This window comes from Onychostoma macrolepis, chromosome 01 (assembly GCF_012432095.1).
Source record: "Onychostoma macrolepis isolate SWU-2019 chromosome 01, ASM1243209v1, whole genome shotgun sequence".
Classification (NCBI taxonomy): domain Eukaryota; kingdom Metazoa; phylum Chordata; class Actinopteri; order Cypriniformes; family Cyprinidae; genus Onychostoma; species Onychostoma macrolepis.
In genome coordinates, this window is record NC_081155.1 from 36,433,517 (window position 1) to 36,450,833 (window position 17,317).

General features: G+C 37.3%; 1 protein-coding gene and 1 non-coding gene across 5 annotated transcripts; both read right to left on the reverse strand.

The window, feature by feature from the left end:
• Positions 1-602: 602 nt before the first annotated feature.
• On the reverse strand, positions 603-15,380 carry noctb (nocturnin b). Of its 4 annotated transcripts, XM_058791337.1 has the most exons (4): positions 11,763-11,880; positions 11,281-11,551; positions 3,857-4,129; positions 606-2,830 (listed from the first exon to the last, which is right to left on the reverse strand). In XM_058791337.1, exons 3-4 carry the CDS (start codon positions 4,119-4,121, stop codon positions 1,971-1,973), a joined length of 1,125 nt encoding a protein of 374 aa, XP_058647320.1. In that variant the 5' UTR covers positions 4,122-4,129; positions 11,281-11,551; positions 11,763-11,880; the 3' UTR covers positions 606-1,970. The 4 variants fall into 4 exon arrangements, with proteins under 4 accessions (XP_058647346.1, XP_058647337.1, XP_058647329.1 ...); XM_058791363.1 differs by lacking the exons at positions 11,281-11,551; positions 11,763-11,880 and adding an exon at positions 15,339-15,380 and having other exon boundaries at positions 603-2,830; XM_058791354.1 differs by lacking the exons at positions 11,281-11,551; positions 11,763-11,880 and adding an exon at positions 4,290-5,427 and having other exon boundaries at positions 603-2,830.
• trnaa-agc (transfer RNA alanine (anticodon AGC)) lies at positions 14,089-14,161 on the reverse strand. Its single transcript has one exon. It is a non-coding gene; the product is annotated as a tRNA-Ala (tRNA).
• Positions 15,381-17,317: the final 1,937 nt, after the last annotated feature.

Here is a 17,317-nt window from a genome sequence, read left to right on the forward strand (position 1 = left end):
CCACCAGATGTGGATCCAACCACGCCCCCTGGATCTTGTGTTCTGCAGTGAGGGGCTACTGCTACAGTCTGCAGCTAGAAGCTGTATTTCTTGGCTGTGTAGTTGCAGTTATATATTCAGCCACGAGGGGGTAGTGTGTTTACTAGATGTGTTTAAGGTTACATTTGTTGTGTGATCTGGGGCCTGTTTCATAAAACAAGTTTACCAAATAAGCCAGGCTTGTTTCAGTTAGTCCAATTTATTTTGGACTAAATCAACTGAAAATAAATCAGACTAACTGAAATAAACCTGGCTTATTTGGTAAATTTGTCGCCCCTGGTGAGAAACTTGACCTTTCCACACAGACACGCTACACCACAATCTCTTAAAGCTCCTCAAGACATACCGTTCAGGTTTCACTCTTGGATTTTAATAGTTAACTAAAACTAAACCCATTAAAACCATTATCGTTACTTAGAATAAAATTCATGTTCAAATAAAATATAATTTTCTAAACTTATTTTAAGTTGCCAATAAGGGATGGAGTTGCAACCTCTTTCTGTAATGGTCTTTACAGCTACCAAAAAAAAAAAAAAAGGAAGGAAAGAAAAAAAAGAAAAAGGCAATTTATAATTAGCTCATAAAATTGTTTAACCCTACAGGAAGTAATAATGCATGACTATACAATTAAGAGCTCAGGTGACAGGTACTGATAGTTTAACTGTCTGAAATTAATTATGTAGACTCTGGTGAAACTAGCTGTGAAATGACCATTGTGAGGATGTTCCACAAAGGAAATGATTCATTAATAAGAGAAGTGAAAAAAGACTGTTACATTATATGCAGAATTTGATACCCTCCCAAACATGCTTTATTTTCATCAATATGAAATACCACAATGCAACAGTTTTATTTGTGCACACGGTCATGATATTACCAACAATGAGAACAAAAAAATATTCCCAGCATGATTTTTTTTTTTTTGTCATATATTAGGAATAAAAAAAAGTAACATTTTGCTTTTAAACATACATTCTCAAAGTCAGGAACATACAAGAGCTTAAAAGGAATAACATCACACAAAACTGAATATTGTGCTAGCATTTACTCACCCTTATGTCTTTCCAAACCTTTATGACTTACTTTCCTCTGTGGAACACTAAAGGAGATATTTAAGCTAATGTCCAAGCTGCTCTTTTCCATAAAACAACGACGGTGAGCTCCACAGGAATAGTCCACATGACTATAGTATGATTTAGAGCTGCAAGATTCTGGATAAATTGAGAACCACGATTTTTTGTCTCAAATAGAGTTCACGATCCTCCCACGATTCTGAACTAAACAAAATAATGTGACAAAATATTATTGCTCTGCAGCGAAGATTTAAATCACACAGATCTGAATGATCCAGTATGATTTTTTTCAAAGGTTTAACAGACACGGGTGAATTTCTGTCATTTAAAAATTGGATTGCATGGGTGTTTGAATCGAGATCGCGATCTTTTAATGATTAATCGTGCAGCTCTAGTATGATTATATTTCTTAAGCCATGCTATAGCTTTGTGTGAAGAACAGACTGCTATTTAAGTTACTTCTTGAAAATAATCCATCCATTGTAGCTCCCTAAAGTCTATTAATGTCAAACCTGATGTGACAAGTCTTGAGGCAACACTTTGGATTTCACACAAAGCTGTCGTATTGTATGAACAAACTGTACTTTGTACTGTACAGACTACTGTGACAGTGATTTGCATGCTTCGTGAAGGTTTTATTGCACTGGATTGTCTATGAAGATGAAAATAAATCTTTAAAGAAAGTGAAACAGAGGTGAGTAAATGAAGACAGCATTTTCATTTCTGTGTTCCTTTCGGAATAAACTGACTGAACCATTAATTAGGTCATGAACAATGCAAAATATGTTGAAATACTGTGCCAACACAAGTCTCGACTTGTGGTAATTGTCTTTTGGGAAATAACTAGCACGTCTGTAATTATTGGGGAACAAGCGTTGGCTCCTTAAAGCTGAAGTCACAGACGAGCGAGAGGTGATCTGAAGCGTAGTTATAGGAAGGAAGCCTATTGGGTCCAATTTGTTCGGCTGTAGGCAAGTCCAGAACCGCATTAACATCAAACGCTCTGTGCGAATACCACACATAATCCAGCGTGTGGCAGCTCTCGCCACTGGGCCGGATCTTCCACGTTGTGTAAGGAGGCTCGGTTTTCCCATCTGTACTCAAATGCTTATATGCACTGTCCAATCCCAGACTAGATGTTGCGAAATTCCTATAGACGTCTTCTGACGGCTCGGCATTAAAATCGCCACATACGATCAGAGGAACGTCGGTGTCTGTTTTTTCTTCGGTCTCGATTCTCTGTGCAACATTTTGTAGGTTCCGTAGCAGATCCGAGCCCTGCGCGCTGCGTAGGACCTCCCAACCACTCCGTGCCTTCAGGTGCGTCACCGCAACACAAAAGGCATGTTCTGTTGCTCGGCAGCGTAGAGTTGCGATGATCGCCACCTGATTGGTCTTCAACATCATGGCGGACAGTCGTAGGTGTGTTGTGTTTAGTGACTGGAAGCGTTTGTGATTGAAAAACAGAGCACAGCCGTCTGGACCATTGTTGTTCTCCACATCCAAACATGGAGACCACGGTTTGGGGCAGAAACTGCTCTGGTAACCCAAACTTGCCAAGACAGGCTGAAACATGTCAAAGTAGTGATCAACTTCCTGTAGGCAAATGATGTCAGGTCTGTAGGTTAGGATCTCCTGCAGGATCAAATACTTCCTTTCAGACCAGTTTAGAGCATCCATGGGACACTGCACAAAACTGTCCATGCCTTCACCTAATGCTGCAATAGGACAGAGAGAAGTTGAGAAAAAATTGTTTATTTTTTTATTTATTTTAAAAAAATGGTTTAAATAAAAATGACTGTAAATCATCCCAACTGAAGAAATTCCAAACATTTAGAACTTAAAGTAACCTTTTCTTTTACAATTTGTGAAAAAAAAATCATCTTGTGACAGTTTTTAAATATCATTGAAATATTCTTAGTTTTATCAATATTTATTGAATAAGTTTTAATATCTTCTGTTTTCAATTTAAAGTTTTAGTAATTGTTTAATTATTTTTAACAACAACGTTTCATAAAGACTAAGTTTTTTAGTTTTAGTTATATTTTTATATTTTAAACAAAACGAAAATGAGAGAAATCTGCCTTGTTTTTTAATAAATATTTTATTTTTAGTTACAATTTGTGTAACTAACCATTTTTAAAAATGGTTTAGTTTGAGTTAACTATAATAACCCTGCCTTAATTCATAAAGGATAATATAAATTTATCAAAGTGACAAAAAAACAAACATTTTTTTTAACAAAAATCACATCAATTCTGCTCCTTTGAACTTAGTATTAAAATCAAAGAATCCTGAAAGTAACAGTTTCCACAAAAAAAAAAAAAGCACATTATTGTTCTCGACATTTATAATGATATGATTTTTTTTTTCTTGAGTTCCAAATCAGTATATCAGAATGATTTCTGAAGAATCATGGGACCCTGAAGACCGGAGTAATGGCTGCTGAATTCTCAGCTTTGCAATCACAGGAATAAATTACATTTTAAAATATATTAAAATAGAAAACGGTAATTAAAATTTTTATTATTTCACAATTTTACTATTTTTACTGTATTTTTGATCAAATAAATGCAGCCTTGTTAAGCATAAGAGACTCCTTTTCAAAAAGTCTAACAATAGACCTTTTTTATTTATTTATTTAACCAGGAAAGTACCTTACATTTTTTCATAGTAGTGTATGATTTTAAATATAAGTCATACGCCATTCAGTGTCATTTCTTTATGAAGATGAAGATTTATACCTTGTGCAAGTACATTCCACTGCATAACTCTGATCGTCTGCCTGCCGTCTCCATGCCCAGTCTGAACGAAAGCTCTCTGCAGCTGGGCTGGCCGGTTTCTCAAAACATCTCTACATTCCCGCAACAGCTCCAAAGGGTCCGCCGGGTCTTGATCCAGATCCAGATCGTTACTTGGATTGTAAGTGGAGTCACACGGGTGAGGGAGAGCAGGTCTGCTGACAGTCTTAGCCAGGGCACTGTAGAGACTGCTAGTGCTGCTGCCCATGGAACATGCTGAAAGAAACAAACCAACAACCAGGATCAGGATCTTTCAGGATCTTTTTAGATTTTTTTTTTTCTCCAGAATTCTAATCACCAACTCTCTTTAAAAATATAATAAAATAAAGAACAACACCTGTCGCGTTGCTGCAAATAGCAGTCAGTGTGAACACACCTTTTCAATGAGTTGTGCTGAACTAAATCAGGGTTTGCCACCTATTTCCACTTTAACATTCTATCCCGTTTCTTCTTCAAATGGGACAAGCAAACACATGGTTAATTCATTTATACTGAGAGCAGCAAGTAGGACCGGCCAGACGGGAGTTGTATAAAGCACGTCACACCCAGAGCTGAGAGGCATTCATGCATGTAATAGCTCCATTGATCTCAAGGTCTCGGCAACATAAAAGTTCACAGGTGTAGACTTCTTCACTTCAAATGAATGTCCTGGTTGGCTACACCAGAGCTTTCTGTTGGTCTGTAGGTTCCTGGTAATCCATCTTGACCTTAAACAACTAAACATGCCTTGATTGGGGGGGTTGCTGCTCAATGTTGCTAAATGAGCCAATTTAACCATATCATAATCTTTAATGGCACTTGAATACATCCCAATGTGTGACTAAATAAAATTAATAAAATAATTGCTATAGTAATTGTACAAAATAATGAATGATTTTAATGATAAATATATATATTTTTTTATTATAAATCACTTTTATTCTTTCAATTATTTTAGTTATTCTTTTGCGCTGACACTCATCAGCACAAATGTAGCATCTGTTAAGAACACCATTGTAGAAATTAGATATCAACATGACGGCCTTCACAGTGCAACCTGCTCCATGTAAAATAAAGCAGCTTTTACTGGAGTCTTCATGTCATGTTGTTCTACTGTTCAAAAGTTTAGGGTCAGTATGATAAGAAATTCATATTTTTTATTTAGAAAGGATACGTTAAATTGATAAAGATGTATGTTGTTAAAAAGATTTCCATTTTGAATAAATTCTGTTTTTTTGAATTTTTTATTCATCATAGAATCCTGAGAAGAAAAAAAAAACACACTGCACAACCGTTTCCAACATTAATAATAAATCAGCATATTAGAATGATTTCTAAAAGATCATGTGATACTGAAGACTGTAGTAGTGGCTAATGAAAATTCAGCTTTGCCACCACAGGAATAAATTATATTTAAAGTATATTAAAATCGAAAGCCATTATTTTAAATTGTAATAACACTTCACAATATTATTGCATTTTTGATCATGAAATACATGCAGCCTTAATGAGCATGAGACCCTTCTTAAAAAAAAAAAAAAAAAAAAAATTAAAATAAAAACATTAAAAATTTTACTGATCCCAAACAATTCAACAGTAGTGTGTGTGTGTGTCAACGTACCATGGTATTGCTATTTGATACCATCACTGCATCATGGTATCAACATAGTACTTGTTTGTAAAGTAGGCTACACACAGTTTTAAATAACACTATTCACTTCTAATCTAAAAATTGTCCACTTATGACTTTAATATATTATTTTGGGTTCACCTCAAGTCCTCAAAACACAACTGGAGTTAAAGCCAAGTGGCACAGATAGAAAGCTAAACATTAAAATGATCTAACTAACCAATAAAAATGACATTTATCATTAGAACTAGAGGAATCTTACCAACAACCTCCATGATTTCAGGTCTGGATTTCGAGTCTGTATTACAGCAGCGTGTGTGTTTAGTTGTAAGGTTGTGTGAGCGATGTTCAGCAGAAATGCACAACTGGCTGCGTGTATTAAACTGCTTCTAACAGAATGAGATTACAGACTTGAGACGTCAGAAGACCATATGGACGCACACACACACACACAGAGTACACAGGTCAGAAGGGTGGCCCAGGGTACATAAAGCAACCATGTCACCACATACGCATTTAGTACCAAAGCAAAATGCTGACTTCAATATTTTTCTTGCAAAAGTGTGATAACATATGGTGTAATTCGTTTGATGGCGAGTGTGATTTGGTATTCAGGAAGTTGGGCAATGTTACAGCGTTAGCGGTTTGTACATTCAATAATCTGTAGCAACAGTCACCTAACTTTTGGCACGCATTTGATTTTACTACATCAGCATGTGATTATGATATGCTTAAAAAGAAAAAAAAAAAAAACACAATGTTGATTTAATCATTCTAATGTGTTTATCACATTTTTGCCACATGTTGCTTAAAAGGGATCATTTCAAATCTCTGACATAATGTACCATGGTTGAATAAATGTTTGAGGTCAGTATAAGCATTTCATTTATTTATTTTTTTACTTTTATTCAGCAAGGACACATTGAACTGATTGAAAGGTGACAGTAAAGACATTGATAATGCTACAAAAGAATGAAAAATGAATGTTGCGTTACATTTCTATTCATCATAGAGTCCTCCAAAATGTATCAAAAGTAAAAATTGTAATAGTATTTCTCACTATTGGTTTTACTGTATTTTTCCCCCCACCAAATAAATGCAGTCTTGGTGAGCATAATAGACTTCTTTCAAAAATATTTAAAAAGCTTACTGACCCCAAACGTTTCAATGGCCTTTTTGTTTTTTGTATTCTGGTTCCCATGGGAAAAGTAGAAATATAGGCCTAAACAAATTTAAGAGTTGTGATTTACAGGCCTGGAAAAGCCATGGAAATTAGCCTAATAAAATATTTAAAAGTCACAGACATTACATAGTGAACACATTTTTGTAGTTGTACAGCCAGAATGGCTGGATTTTTTTCTTAAACATAACCTTTAAACAGTTTTTTTGGAATGGAAATAGAATGGTATGTGAATATGGTCCTATATGGATTCAGTATATCAAATTACCACAACACTGCAATTTAACACCATCACTCCACCATGGTACTGCCAGAATGTAAGGGAGTATCATATCTTTCTGCACAATATTGTGCTAATACACCTCAGTGTCACTCAACATTAAGTTTGAGGTCATGCTTAAAAGTCACCGATCAAAAATAGCTTCATCCACACAAACAGAATGTGGGGAAGTACAGCAACACTATTATTACAGATGAAGGGCTAGATCGATACGACTCTACTAAAGGGTTAACATGGCACTGTAAGAAAAAGGTCCACCCCATGCATGTTGTAATAAATTAAGATATCGTCTCTTATCTCCTTCTAGCTTCATTCATGAGATTAATCAGATCTCCTGCAGTTTGACTCCTAGTTAACCTGCTTATCTGTGCCATAAAAGAAGCTGTTAATTGTAAGTGACAGCTGAAGCGGTCATGAGAAATCATACGAGAAGATATAATGGCATTTGTGTTTCAGAGTACATGAAGTACCTGTCTGTACTTCATGCGTATTCACTTTCATAAAGTCACGAAAAGACTATGGCTGCATACCTAACTATACAGTAGGTGAAAAACAGTATGGGAAAGAGTAGTATGTCAGAATTCAAAGTATTCATAAAACAGTAGGTGAAACGTGCCTGGAGGAGCTACAAATTCCAGTACGATTGTGAAGTGTGCATCTGATTAGTCGCTTTACAATCCCATGAGGCCACAGGAAAGGAGTTCTGAATGTCAGTGTAGTGACAATGAGAACATGATGAATGTAGTACATCAACATTACACACCTACGACACACTTTCGTAATTATATATAGAAACATACCTTTTAACTGCCGCAAAGTAAGTGTAGATGGAATGTGAACTCAACTACAGTAGGCAACATTTGAAGTGGATCAAAAAAGTTACTCAAAGTTGTCCTAAGACAAGAAAGCATTTTGGTTTTAGGACAACTTTGATGAAAGGTTTTGATCCACTTCAAAAGCTGACAATTACAGATACCAATCCAATCACTCAAAATGCATTAAGGTGTAAATACCCTCAAAAGATGTTCTAATCTGAATCAGTTTCATTTATTTAAACAGTAACACAATTGCAAGTGTACTATTGCTTAAACCAATATTATCACTTAAATTATGTTTCAGACAAAAAAGGTCAATGAAAATAACATCAATCTTTGCATCATCATGCGATGTGAAGACCAAACACTGATCTGACACAACATGTGTCCGCTCCACTCCTGTTCCTGTTTACTAGTGAACGAAAACTACACAAAAGCAATTATAAAGGGATACTTCACCCAAAAATGCATCCTTCATCCTCTGGAACGCTACAATACACGTAAAATACACTCTCTCGTTAACATGCGTACAACAGTTAGCGGAAGCTAGAGATAACCATTTATAAAGTTTTAAATATGGATATTTTTCTTACACAAACACATCGATTCACCTCAGGAGGCCTTTATTAACCACCCGGCCGGAGCTGTGCGGAGTACTTTTTTTTTTTTATGATGGATGAACGCACTTTATTGGACTTCTGTTGAACTATTGAATGTTGAAGAACCAAGACATTTTTTTAACGTAACTCTGACTGCATTCATCTGAAAGAAGAACATCACATACCTAGGATGGCTTGAGTGTGAGTAAATCATGGGGTGGTTTTCATTTTTGGGTGAACTATCCCTTTAATATCAACACAACAATGCTGAATCAATGCTTGACCAATCAAATCTGAGGACACCAACTAGGCTAATAAAATGTACATATATCTGATAGTTGGTGTGAATGGACCTTCATGTAACAGTTAGTCCCGGCTCTCCGGGACAACATTCTTCAAAATATTTCCATTTATGTTCTACAGGAAAAAGATAATACAGGTTTGGAACAACATGAGGGCGAGTAAACAATGACATGGGAATGATAGGAATGTTTGTTACGTCGATACGACAGTAGGTGGCGAAAAATGTATAAAGAACAAGTCATTGAATCATTAATACTTTTAAAGGAACAGGCTCATTCTCCAACTCCCCCAGAGTTAATAAGTTGAGTTTTACCGTTTTTGAATCCATTCAGCCGATCTCCGGGTGTGGCGATAGCACTTTTAGCATAGATCATTGAATCCTATTAGACCAGTAGCATCGCGTTCAAAAATGACCAAAGAGTTTCTCATTCCGGCGTAATAATCAAGGAACTTTGCTGCCGTAACATGGCCGCAGCAGGCGCAGTGATATTACGCAGCGCCTGAAAGTAGTCCCCAGCCAGGTACCTAGTTATAATATAGCTGGGGACTACTTTCAGGCGCTGCGTAATATCACTGCGCCTGCTGCCGCGTCAAAGTTCCTTGATTATTACGCCGGAATGAGAGTATAGTTCCTAGCAAAATCGGACTAGAAAATCGCAACTTTTCATTTTCCGCCGGTCTTAGTACACGATATAACTACAGAAGAGTCAAGTTTTAAATAGGAAAACTATCGAAACTCTTTGGTCATTTTGAACGCGATGCTACTGGTCTAATCGGATTCAATGATCTATGCTAAGCTATGCTAAAAGTGCTATCGCCACACCCGGAGATCGGCTGAATGGATTCAAAAATGGTAAAACTCAACTTATTAACTCTGGGGGAGTTGGAGAATGAGCCTATTTCAAAGGAGTGTTCCTTTAAATACAATTTTAAATTGTTCTCTGATATCTGCATAGAAGGTATGTGGCTTAGGTAAGGGCAAAAATTCTCCAGAAACGGTTTTACATGTGCATTTACAACCACCTTTTTCAAGGGTCTGTTATTAGCTTATTTGGAAGGGTCATGAATAATAATGTTGAGCTCTGCTCTGATTGGCTGTTTCACAGTGCAGCTCATTTCAGTAGCTCACAGCAGGAAGGAAACACAGGGAGGAAAATATATAATTCAATACTTTCTCTCGCAGTTATAACGTAGGGTAATTATACTGTATAGAAAATGCGGGCATCGGGGAGCCACTATTAATATGTGGGGGACTGAAACTGCTTTCAAATGCACAATCGCTTTTTACTTTCGCACATACTCTGTTTATACTATGGAGCAGCAGTGCTCAGGATCTGTAAATCATTCGCCATCATCCTCAGTCATCTCTCCTTACTGTTTACGTGGTAAGTGAAATCTTATGTACTGTAATGTAACAGGCTACTGCTAGTAAGGAGCTAACCATGTCCCTTTAGTGGCTCGCGTTATTTTATTAGAACGCGTTATTTGCTTTCAGTGCCTTCCTGAATACAGACAACAACCCATCCCTGCACAGCCTGGAACATAACATTTATTTCCATGATCTGCCATTTTCGCCGTTGTCCACGCGAGAACTTCTAATGGTTCGGCTGGCGGCTGGCCTCCAACATGGGCGGGTTTATGCAAATGTTGGGGCGCAACTATTAGTGATCCCGACTGTTACGTCACAGTCGGTGTTATGTTCTCATTCGCCTATTTTTCAGTGGTCTTTTTTTATTCACAAGATTTACATGAGGAGGAGGAAACAATGGTGTTTGAGGCTCAAGGTATGCCATTCCCATGTACAGAACTCTTATTATTCAACTATGCCAAGGTTAAATACAGTTTTCCATTCTATGACACCTTTAAAGTAACCAATATTCATTCGAGAACTGACACGCCATTGCTGTGTGTTTCACAGCGACACTAACCATTTATCCTGCTTTGGCATGGTTTGGAACTGGCAATATTATATTGTGTCTAAACGTGCAAGTTACTTAGTATTATCTTCATTGAACTGTTTTATAAAATCAATATCACTCTTAGTGCTGATATGATTATGAACACCTGCGGCCTCGTGCTTACGAGAAGATCATATCCATGCTGATATTTAGATCTAGCCTACATCTCTTACTTGGTAGATACTGCGTAACTGTTCATAAAATAATCATGGGACAATTTTCACATTGAAGCACCACTAACTGCATCATTTAGTTATTCGTAGTAGGCTCAAATTTTGATGTACGTTAGCCTATTGTTTCTTGAATACCGTTATGTTTATGTGAATGATACGTTTATCAACAAGTGAACTGAGTTGAACGCATTAGAGTATCTTTCTTAAACAGAGACCATCACAAGAGCTAGTGGAGGACATGCAACACTTTAACATGATTTGTAATTCAAGAACTTTGCCTACTTTACAGTTCATGGAGGTAGTTTGGAGAGTGGTGTGAAATCAATAATGTGCGCTGCGCCGACCGATCATCGATGAAACAGAAGGAAACATGCAGAGAAGACATAAAGGACGACAGAGCGTATATATTAGAGGTAAGCGTGGCTATGCGTAGCCGATTTGGTCACTCACCAGATTGGATTCAAACACTGAATATTCCTCTTGTAGCTCGGTTATTGCGTGTGTCGATGCGATCTGTCTCCTTCTGGAAACAGAAGTGACCTCCTCGAGCATACACACGGCACAAAAACAGCTGTAAACTAACGCAAGGTCATAGGACCAGTGTTTCCTGAAGAACGGTGTTACACTGCTCTCTGCTGGATTGAGGTGGTAATGCATGTACAAACACAGGATTCGTCCTCAAGGGGGCGCCTGCATTCAAGTCTCTGTAGGGTTTGGTGTCCTATAAGAGACATACAGTGGAGATCAAAATTATTGAATAACCTGCAATTTCCCAAATTTCGAGGTCACTGCTTAATCCTATTTACAGTTATCATAACATGAGTAAAAGCACAGTTTAAGCATATTTCATGAGTTAAATATATTCTGAAGCACGGTATAAAAAACTAATTTCCTTGATTATCTGATGAACCCTATTTAACTGGCAGCCTAACATTCTAGTTTTCACTGGCTTTGCAAGATGCGCATCCATTCTAAAGTGACCGAAACCCTCTAGCAGCTTGTCCAGATGAAGGCCTAAAGCAGGGGTGTCAAACTCAGTTCCTGGATGGCCGCAGCCTTGCAGAGTTTAGTTCCAACCTTTCTCCAACTCACATACTGTGTAGTTTTCAAATAAGCCTTAATGACTTGAATAGCTGGATCAGGTGTGTTTAATTAGGGTTGCATCTAAACTGTGCAGGGCTGTGGCCCTCCAGGAACTGAGTTTGACACCCCTGACCTAAAGGATGACCCGTCTAGCCATTGCAAGAGAAGTTGGCCGTTCCAAATCTTTGATTTCTAGAATATTGCATCTTTACAATATCACTCACTCATTCAAGCCCGCCAAAAAGGCTGGTCATCCACAAAAGACAAATGCACGAGAGGACAGGATATTGCGGAGAATCTCAACGGGCAATCGGTTCAACACCGCAGCTGTAATTGCTCGCCAGTTCATCGCTGAACAGAGTAAGGATTTGTCTCTCCATTCAGTGTCTCGACCTTTAAGAGAATTTGGACTGAAAGCCCTCTCCTTCTCATCAGCAGAAAGAATCAAAAGGCTACATTAACTTTTGTTGAGGAGCATGTTGTGTAGACAGAGGGGAACTGGTCCAAACTTCACTTCAGTGATAAAAGCAAGTTTAATTTATTTGGGTTTAACGGGAAACATTGTTTATCGTCAAACTGGGGAAAAACTGAACCTGAGTGCGTAAAGAAGTCAGTGAAAGGTTTAGGAGGAAGTGTCGTGGTTTGAGGGATGTTTTCTGCAGCAGGAGTTGGGCCTCTTATACAGCTTCATGGCAGTGAATGCAAATGCTTTTCAGAACCTCCTGCGGCAACATGTGCTTCCTTCCCTGTGTTTATCGCCCAATCAGCCAGCAATTTTCATGCAGGACAATATCCCTGACACACAGCAAAACGGGTAAAGCATTTCCTTGAAGCTGAAAACACTGAAATAATGAAATGGCCAGGCCAGAGTCCTGATTGGAAAATCTCTGGAAAACCCTTGGTCACTGTTATTTTGTAAAACACTGTTCTGCTAACTAATGGTATAGCCACAACTAAAATTCCTTCAAATTTTGAACGATGAAGATTACATTATTTCGGAAATGTTTATAAATTGTTATCTAATTTTGTTCTCCACTGTAGATACACTAGATTCTAGAAAGCAATTTAAATGTTAATTTCAAGCATTAGTAACCGAGATACAAATATAAATTTATTCCAGCAGTCTCCCTATTATTTTTTTATTTATCTTTTTTTACTCCGTTATTCCATCATGAACAGCTTTGAGAAACTTTTTTTTAATAACCTTTATTAAACTTCTTCAAATAACAAACAATAAATCCAAGCAGCATAAAGTATAAAAACATATTACTACTGGGTTGTAATATGCTTGTATTACAACCCAGTTGTTGTCCAAGCAGCATAAAAAAAAAACAAAAAAAAAAGTATAAAAGCATATTTTCAACTGGGTGTTGATCAGTATATACTGCAAGTTATGTAGAGAGTTTTAAGGCATTCCTTTTTTCCCACTGCTTTTGGAAATAATTTCTTCCATGTTAGCCTGTTAACTCAGTTGGTTAGAGCATGGTGCTAATAACACCAAGGTTGTGGGCTCGATCGCCATACGGGCCAGCCTCTTTTGTTCTCTGGGAGCTCAGCTCTGCTCTTCTGGCAAAGTGACCGGTGGTCTCTCGGAAATCCCTGCTGGCTAAACGGCTAGCAGTGGTGGCCCAAATAGCTCAGTTGGGAGAGACCGACTGAAGATCTAAAGGTTCCTGGTTAGATCCTGGGTTTCGGCAGATGTTCCCTGTCTTTGCCTTTTGGTCGAGTGGGCCAGTGACCAAAATTCCCTCTGTCTAACTGCTTCTCCACAGCCACAGCGCTATCTGCCCCCCAGATGGCCACCAATGAAGCAGTGGTGGTTCCATGGTATAATGGTTAACACTCTGGGCTTTGAATCTAGCGATCCGAGCTCAAATCTGCATGCTTTCTTGTGGCAGGAAAAGAAAAAGTTTGGTGGTGCTGCTGGCGAGTCTGTAAGCGATTCTAGTCTTTACAGCCATGTGAGCAACAGCTGTTCCTGTCAAGGTTCCATGGTGTAATGGTTAGCACTCTGGATTCTGAATCCAACGATCTGAGTTCAAATCTTGGTGGGATCTGCTTTTTCCATGAATGAGCGCAGGACCCGGCCCGAAAAGCTCATGTAGGGAGCGTCACTTCATTGCGTCAAAGCGTAGTCTGTCTCCTTATAGAGACCATAAAAGGGCAGGAGCCTGCTGGAGAATGCGGGCATCGATCCCGCTACCTCTCGCATGCTAAGCGAGCGCTCTACCATTTGAGCTAATTCCCCTGGCTGTGATGGAGCACTGTCCGTCGCTCCAAAAGACTGCTATTATAATGGGCTTGAAGAAAAGGGCCATCTCTCCTCTGTGCTGGCACCTTTGCACTGGCCATTATTTAGTTGTAGAAATAACTGAGAGATTGTGCTTTTAACCGTGACAGCTGTCCTCCCTAAGATCCCTCTTCATGTTAGGTCCAGCCCCATTTCAGTCAATCAATTCAGAGGCCAACTTTCATTCGTTTGCCTTTGACAGTATCTCGAGGTGTTTAAGGACTACATTTCTGTAAATCTACATTTGTGTCAATAAAACTTACCTTTACTTACATTTTTTTTAAAGTGTGTGTGTGTGTGTGTGTGTGTGTGTGGGGGGGGTATTTCAGCTCCTATGAAATAACAAGAGAGAAAATGCTGTCAAGTTCAACAGTATGATGAATAAATATTAATGGTAACACATTACAATAAGATGTCATTTGATAACATTAATGTATTAACTAACAATATATTTATTACACAATTTATTATTCTTTGTTAATGTTAATAAAAATGCAGTCGTTCATTGTTCATGTTAGTTCACAGTGCATTAAAATTTACAAACACAACTTGTGATTTTAATAATGCATTAGTAAATGCTGAAATTAACATTAACTAAGATTAATAAATGCTGTGGAAGTATTGTTCATTCTCATTTCATGTTAACTAATGCAATTAACTAATGTTAACTAATGAACCTTATTGTAAAGTGTTGCCATATTAACATCTAAACTGATACTTTAACCCGTATTTTAATCTCTTTAACCTATAGTTGCGCCGGCGCCACTGAAGTCATGCAGTAAGAGCGCTGCTAATTCAGTTTTAACGTGCATCTAGAACGACTGCAGATGAGGCATTAAGTGCATGGCACTGCGACCAGCTGAACATTTTACAGAGTTTAATGTAGCAATGTGGTCGCTCAGTTTTTCAAGATCAGTTTTAATCGTGTAACTGTTAACAGATTTGAACAAAGAAATGAAGTGTTACTAAGCACAGGCTGTATTGATTGTAAATACAAAAATAAGACGAGTAAAGAAAACACGGTACTTATTAAAATAATCACCTTTTACTTAAATATATGAACACAGAAAACCTCTGTTAACAGGTTAATGTAACATTTCCCATTCTAATGACTAGTAAAATAATGGCAACTTACTCTGATGAACACGGCTCTTCTCGGATAGCTGCAAGCGCTGCTTCTTCTTCTTGTTTGACAGGTGTCAGGGTTAAGGCGCAATACTGCCACCTGGAGGTCAACCAGGTACTGGCGCTGGAGTATTTACATGTGGTGTTATCAATCCTGTTCATTTTAAATATTGCTGTTATCTAAATTAACACGATATCGATAATTGTTGCTTTGAATATCACGGTTATCGTCAATACCTGTATATCGCGACACCCCTAATACAAACATTACTATCTGAGCTCTGAGAAAAGTTACAGGTTACATTTGACAACACTTCCTATCTGAAATTGGACTTACTTATTACCACAAACCGGTTCTTTTAAACAGTTCAAAGAATAGGTTCAAGAACGGATTCATTTCAGATATTATTTTACACCATGATGTCAAATTTTACACCATTATGCTAGTATGTGAACTCTGAAACACTCTAAGTTAATGATATATTTGCATTTCTCTTGACTTTATGTATTTCTCTTATATTTTGTCATGTTTTTTTTCTTGCTAAGATTGTTTACTTGTGTCTCAGTTCATTTTGTTGCAGCCATGATTCAGCCCATAAAAAAAACAAATATAATTAGCATTAAACATTACATGAATTTTTGCATTACATGGCAATTTTTACGTGATTTAACAAAATCTTAAACCAATAGTTCATATGCGTAATGATTAAACTGCCACCTGTGTCCTGTACATTTAATTTCATGTTCCTGCTCATTTTAATAATTTTGTATATTAATGTAATTCTTAAAAAAAAAAAGAATTAGACCTGTCAAATTAGAGACAAAAAACTGGCTTAATCCTTGCACATGTAGGACCCTGTGGCATATTTTGACCATCTTTAGGTATTTATGCCTTACGCAACTTTGTAGGATTACTTTTAGGTTTAAGTGCAGTAGGCCATTAAAGAAGAAGCCTTGTTGTTGTAGTAGTGGTTTTGTAATCTATATGAGCATAATTGTATGGGATTTGATATATGATCGCCATTATAATATCAAATGCCCCAGTTGCTCTTCCTAACATCTTGTGGCTTTCGGTGAGGATGAAACAAAATATTGACACCTACAGTCATGGGAGCAGGTGGTGCTAAATGCTGATAAAACCCAGTGTTAGGTTGATCTGATCTTCCTTCAACTCCCGTGGGCATACACATGGGGCCTTATTCATGAAACACGAGCAGAGCGAATTTCTGTGTGAATCGTTCATAAATCCATTTGCTGCAAATTGTTGTGTTCAGTTCAATAGGACAGAGGAAGTACAGATGCATTTTTCACAGATATCCTTTCTGCTTGTGTTTCATGAATGAGACCCATGATTATTACATATTGCATATCAGCAGCGATCTATACATCTCTCAGTTACTGTACATTAGGAAAAGACCAATCTGACATGTTTTCACCGGTTGGGTCTAACTTCTCTTTGGATTCAAATGTGCCTGTAGAGCCTGTATGAGGTTTAATGAAGCATAAATGCAAGATGGAGCCAGATTTGTAAGAACAATGAGGGTCATCATAAATGATAACACATTAGGCTACCTAAAGCATCATTTACTGTAGTGAGGGAATGAGAAAGATAAATGCGTGAATTAATAAAGAAAAAAAAAGATGTCTGTTATGGCCATCAAGGCTGCATTTAGGCTATTTACCATAATTGTGAAATATTATTACAGTTTTAATTAATGTATTTTATTTTTGTGATGGCTAAGCTGATTTTTTTTTTGTTATATGCATACCTGTGAACAGGTGTTAAATTGGGATTTGTTATTTTCTTTTATTTATTATAAAAAATTACCCTCTAACACTATAATAATAATAATAATAATAATAATAATAATTGGAACTACATGTTTCAAATGGAAGAAATTTGGAAAAACACTTTTCTGATGGCCATAAAATGTAGCAATCTCTTTTATCCTATAGCAACATATCAATCACAGTTGTTTCATAATAGTA

What these genes read in the sequence shown, in the direction of transcription:
- noctb (XM_058791363.1), bottom strand. Translation starts at nt 4,121, where the DNA reads ATGGGCAGCAGCACTAGCAGTCTCTACAGTGCCCTGGCTAAGACTGTC. An exon ending in GTGGAATGTACTTGCACAAG is followed by an intron (nt 2,831 to 3,856) that starts GTATAAATCTTC and finishes GTCCTATTGCAG; the next exon opens with CATTAGGTGAAGGCATGGAC.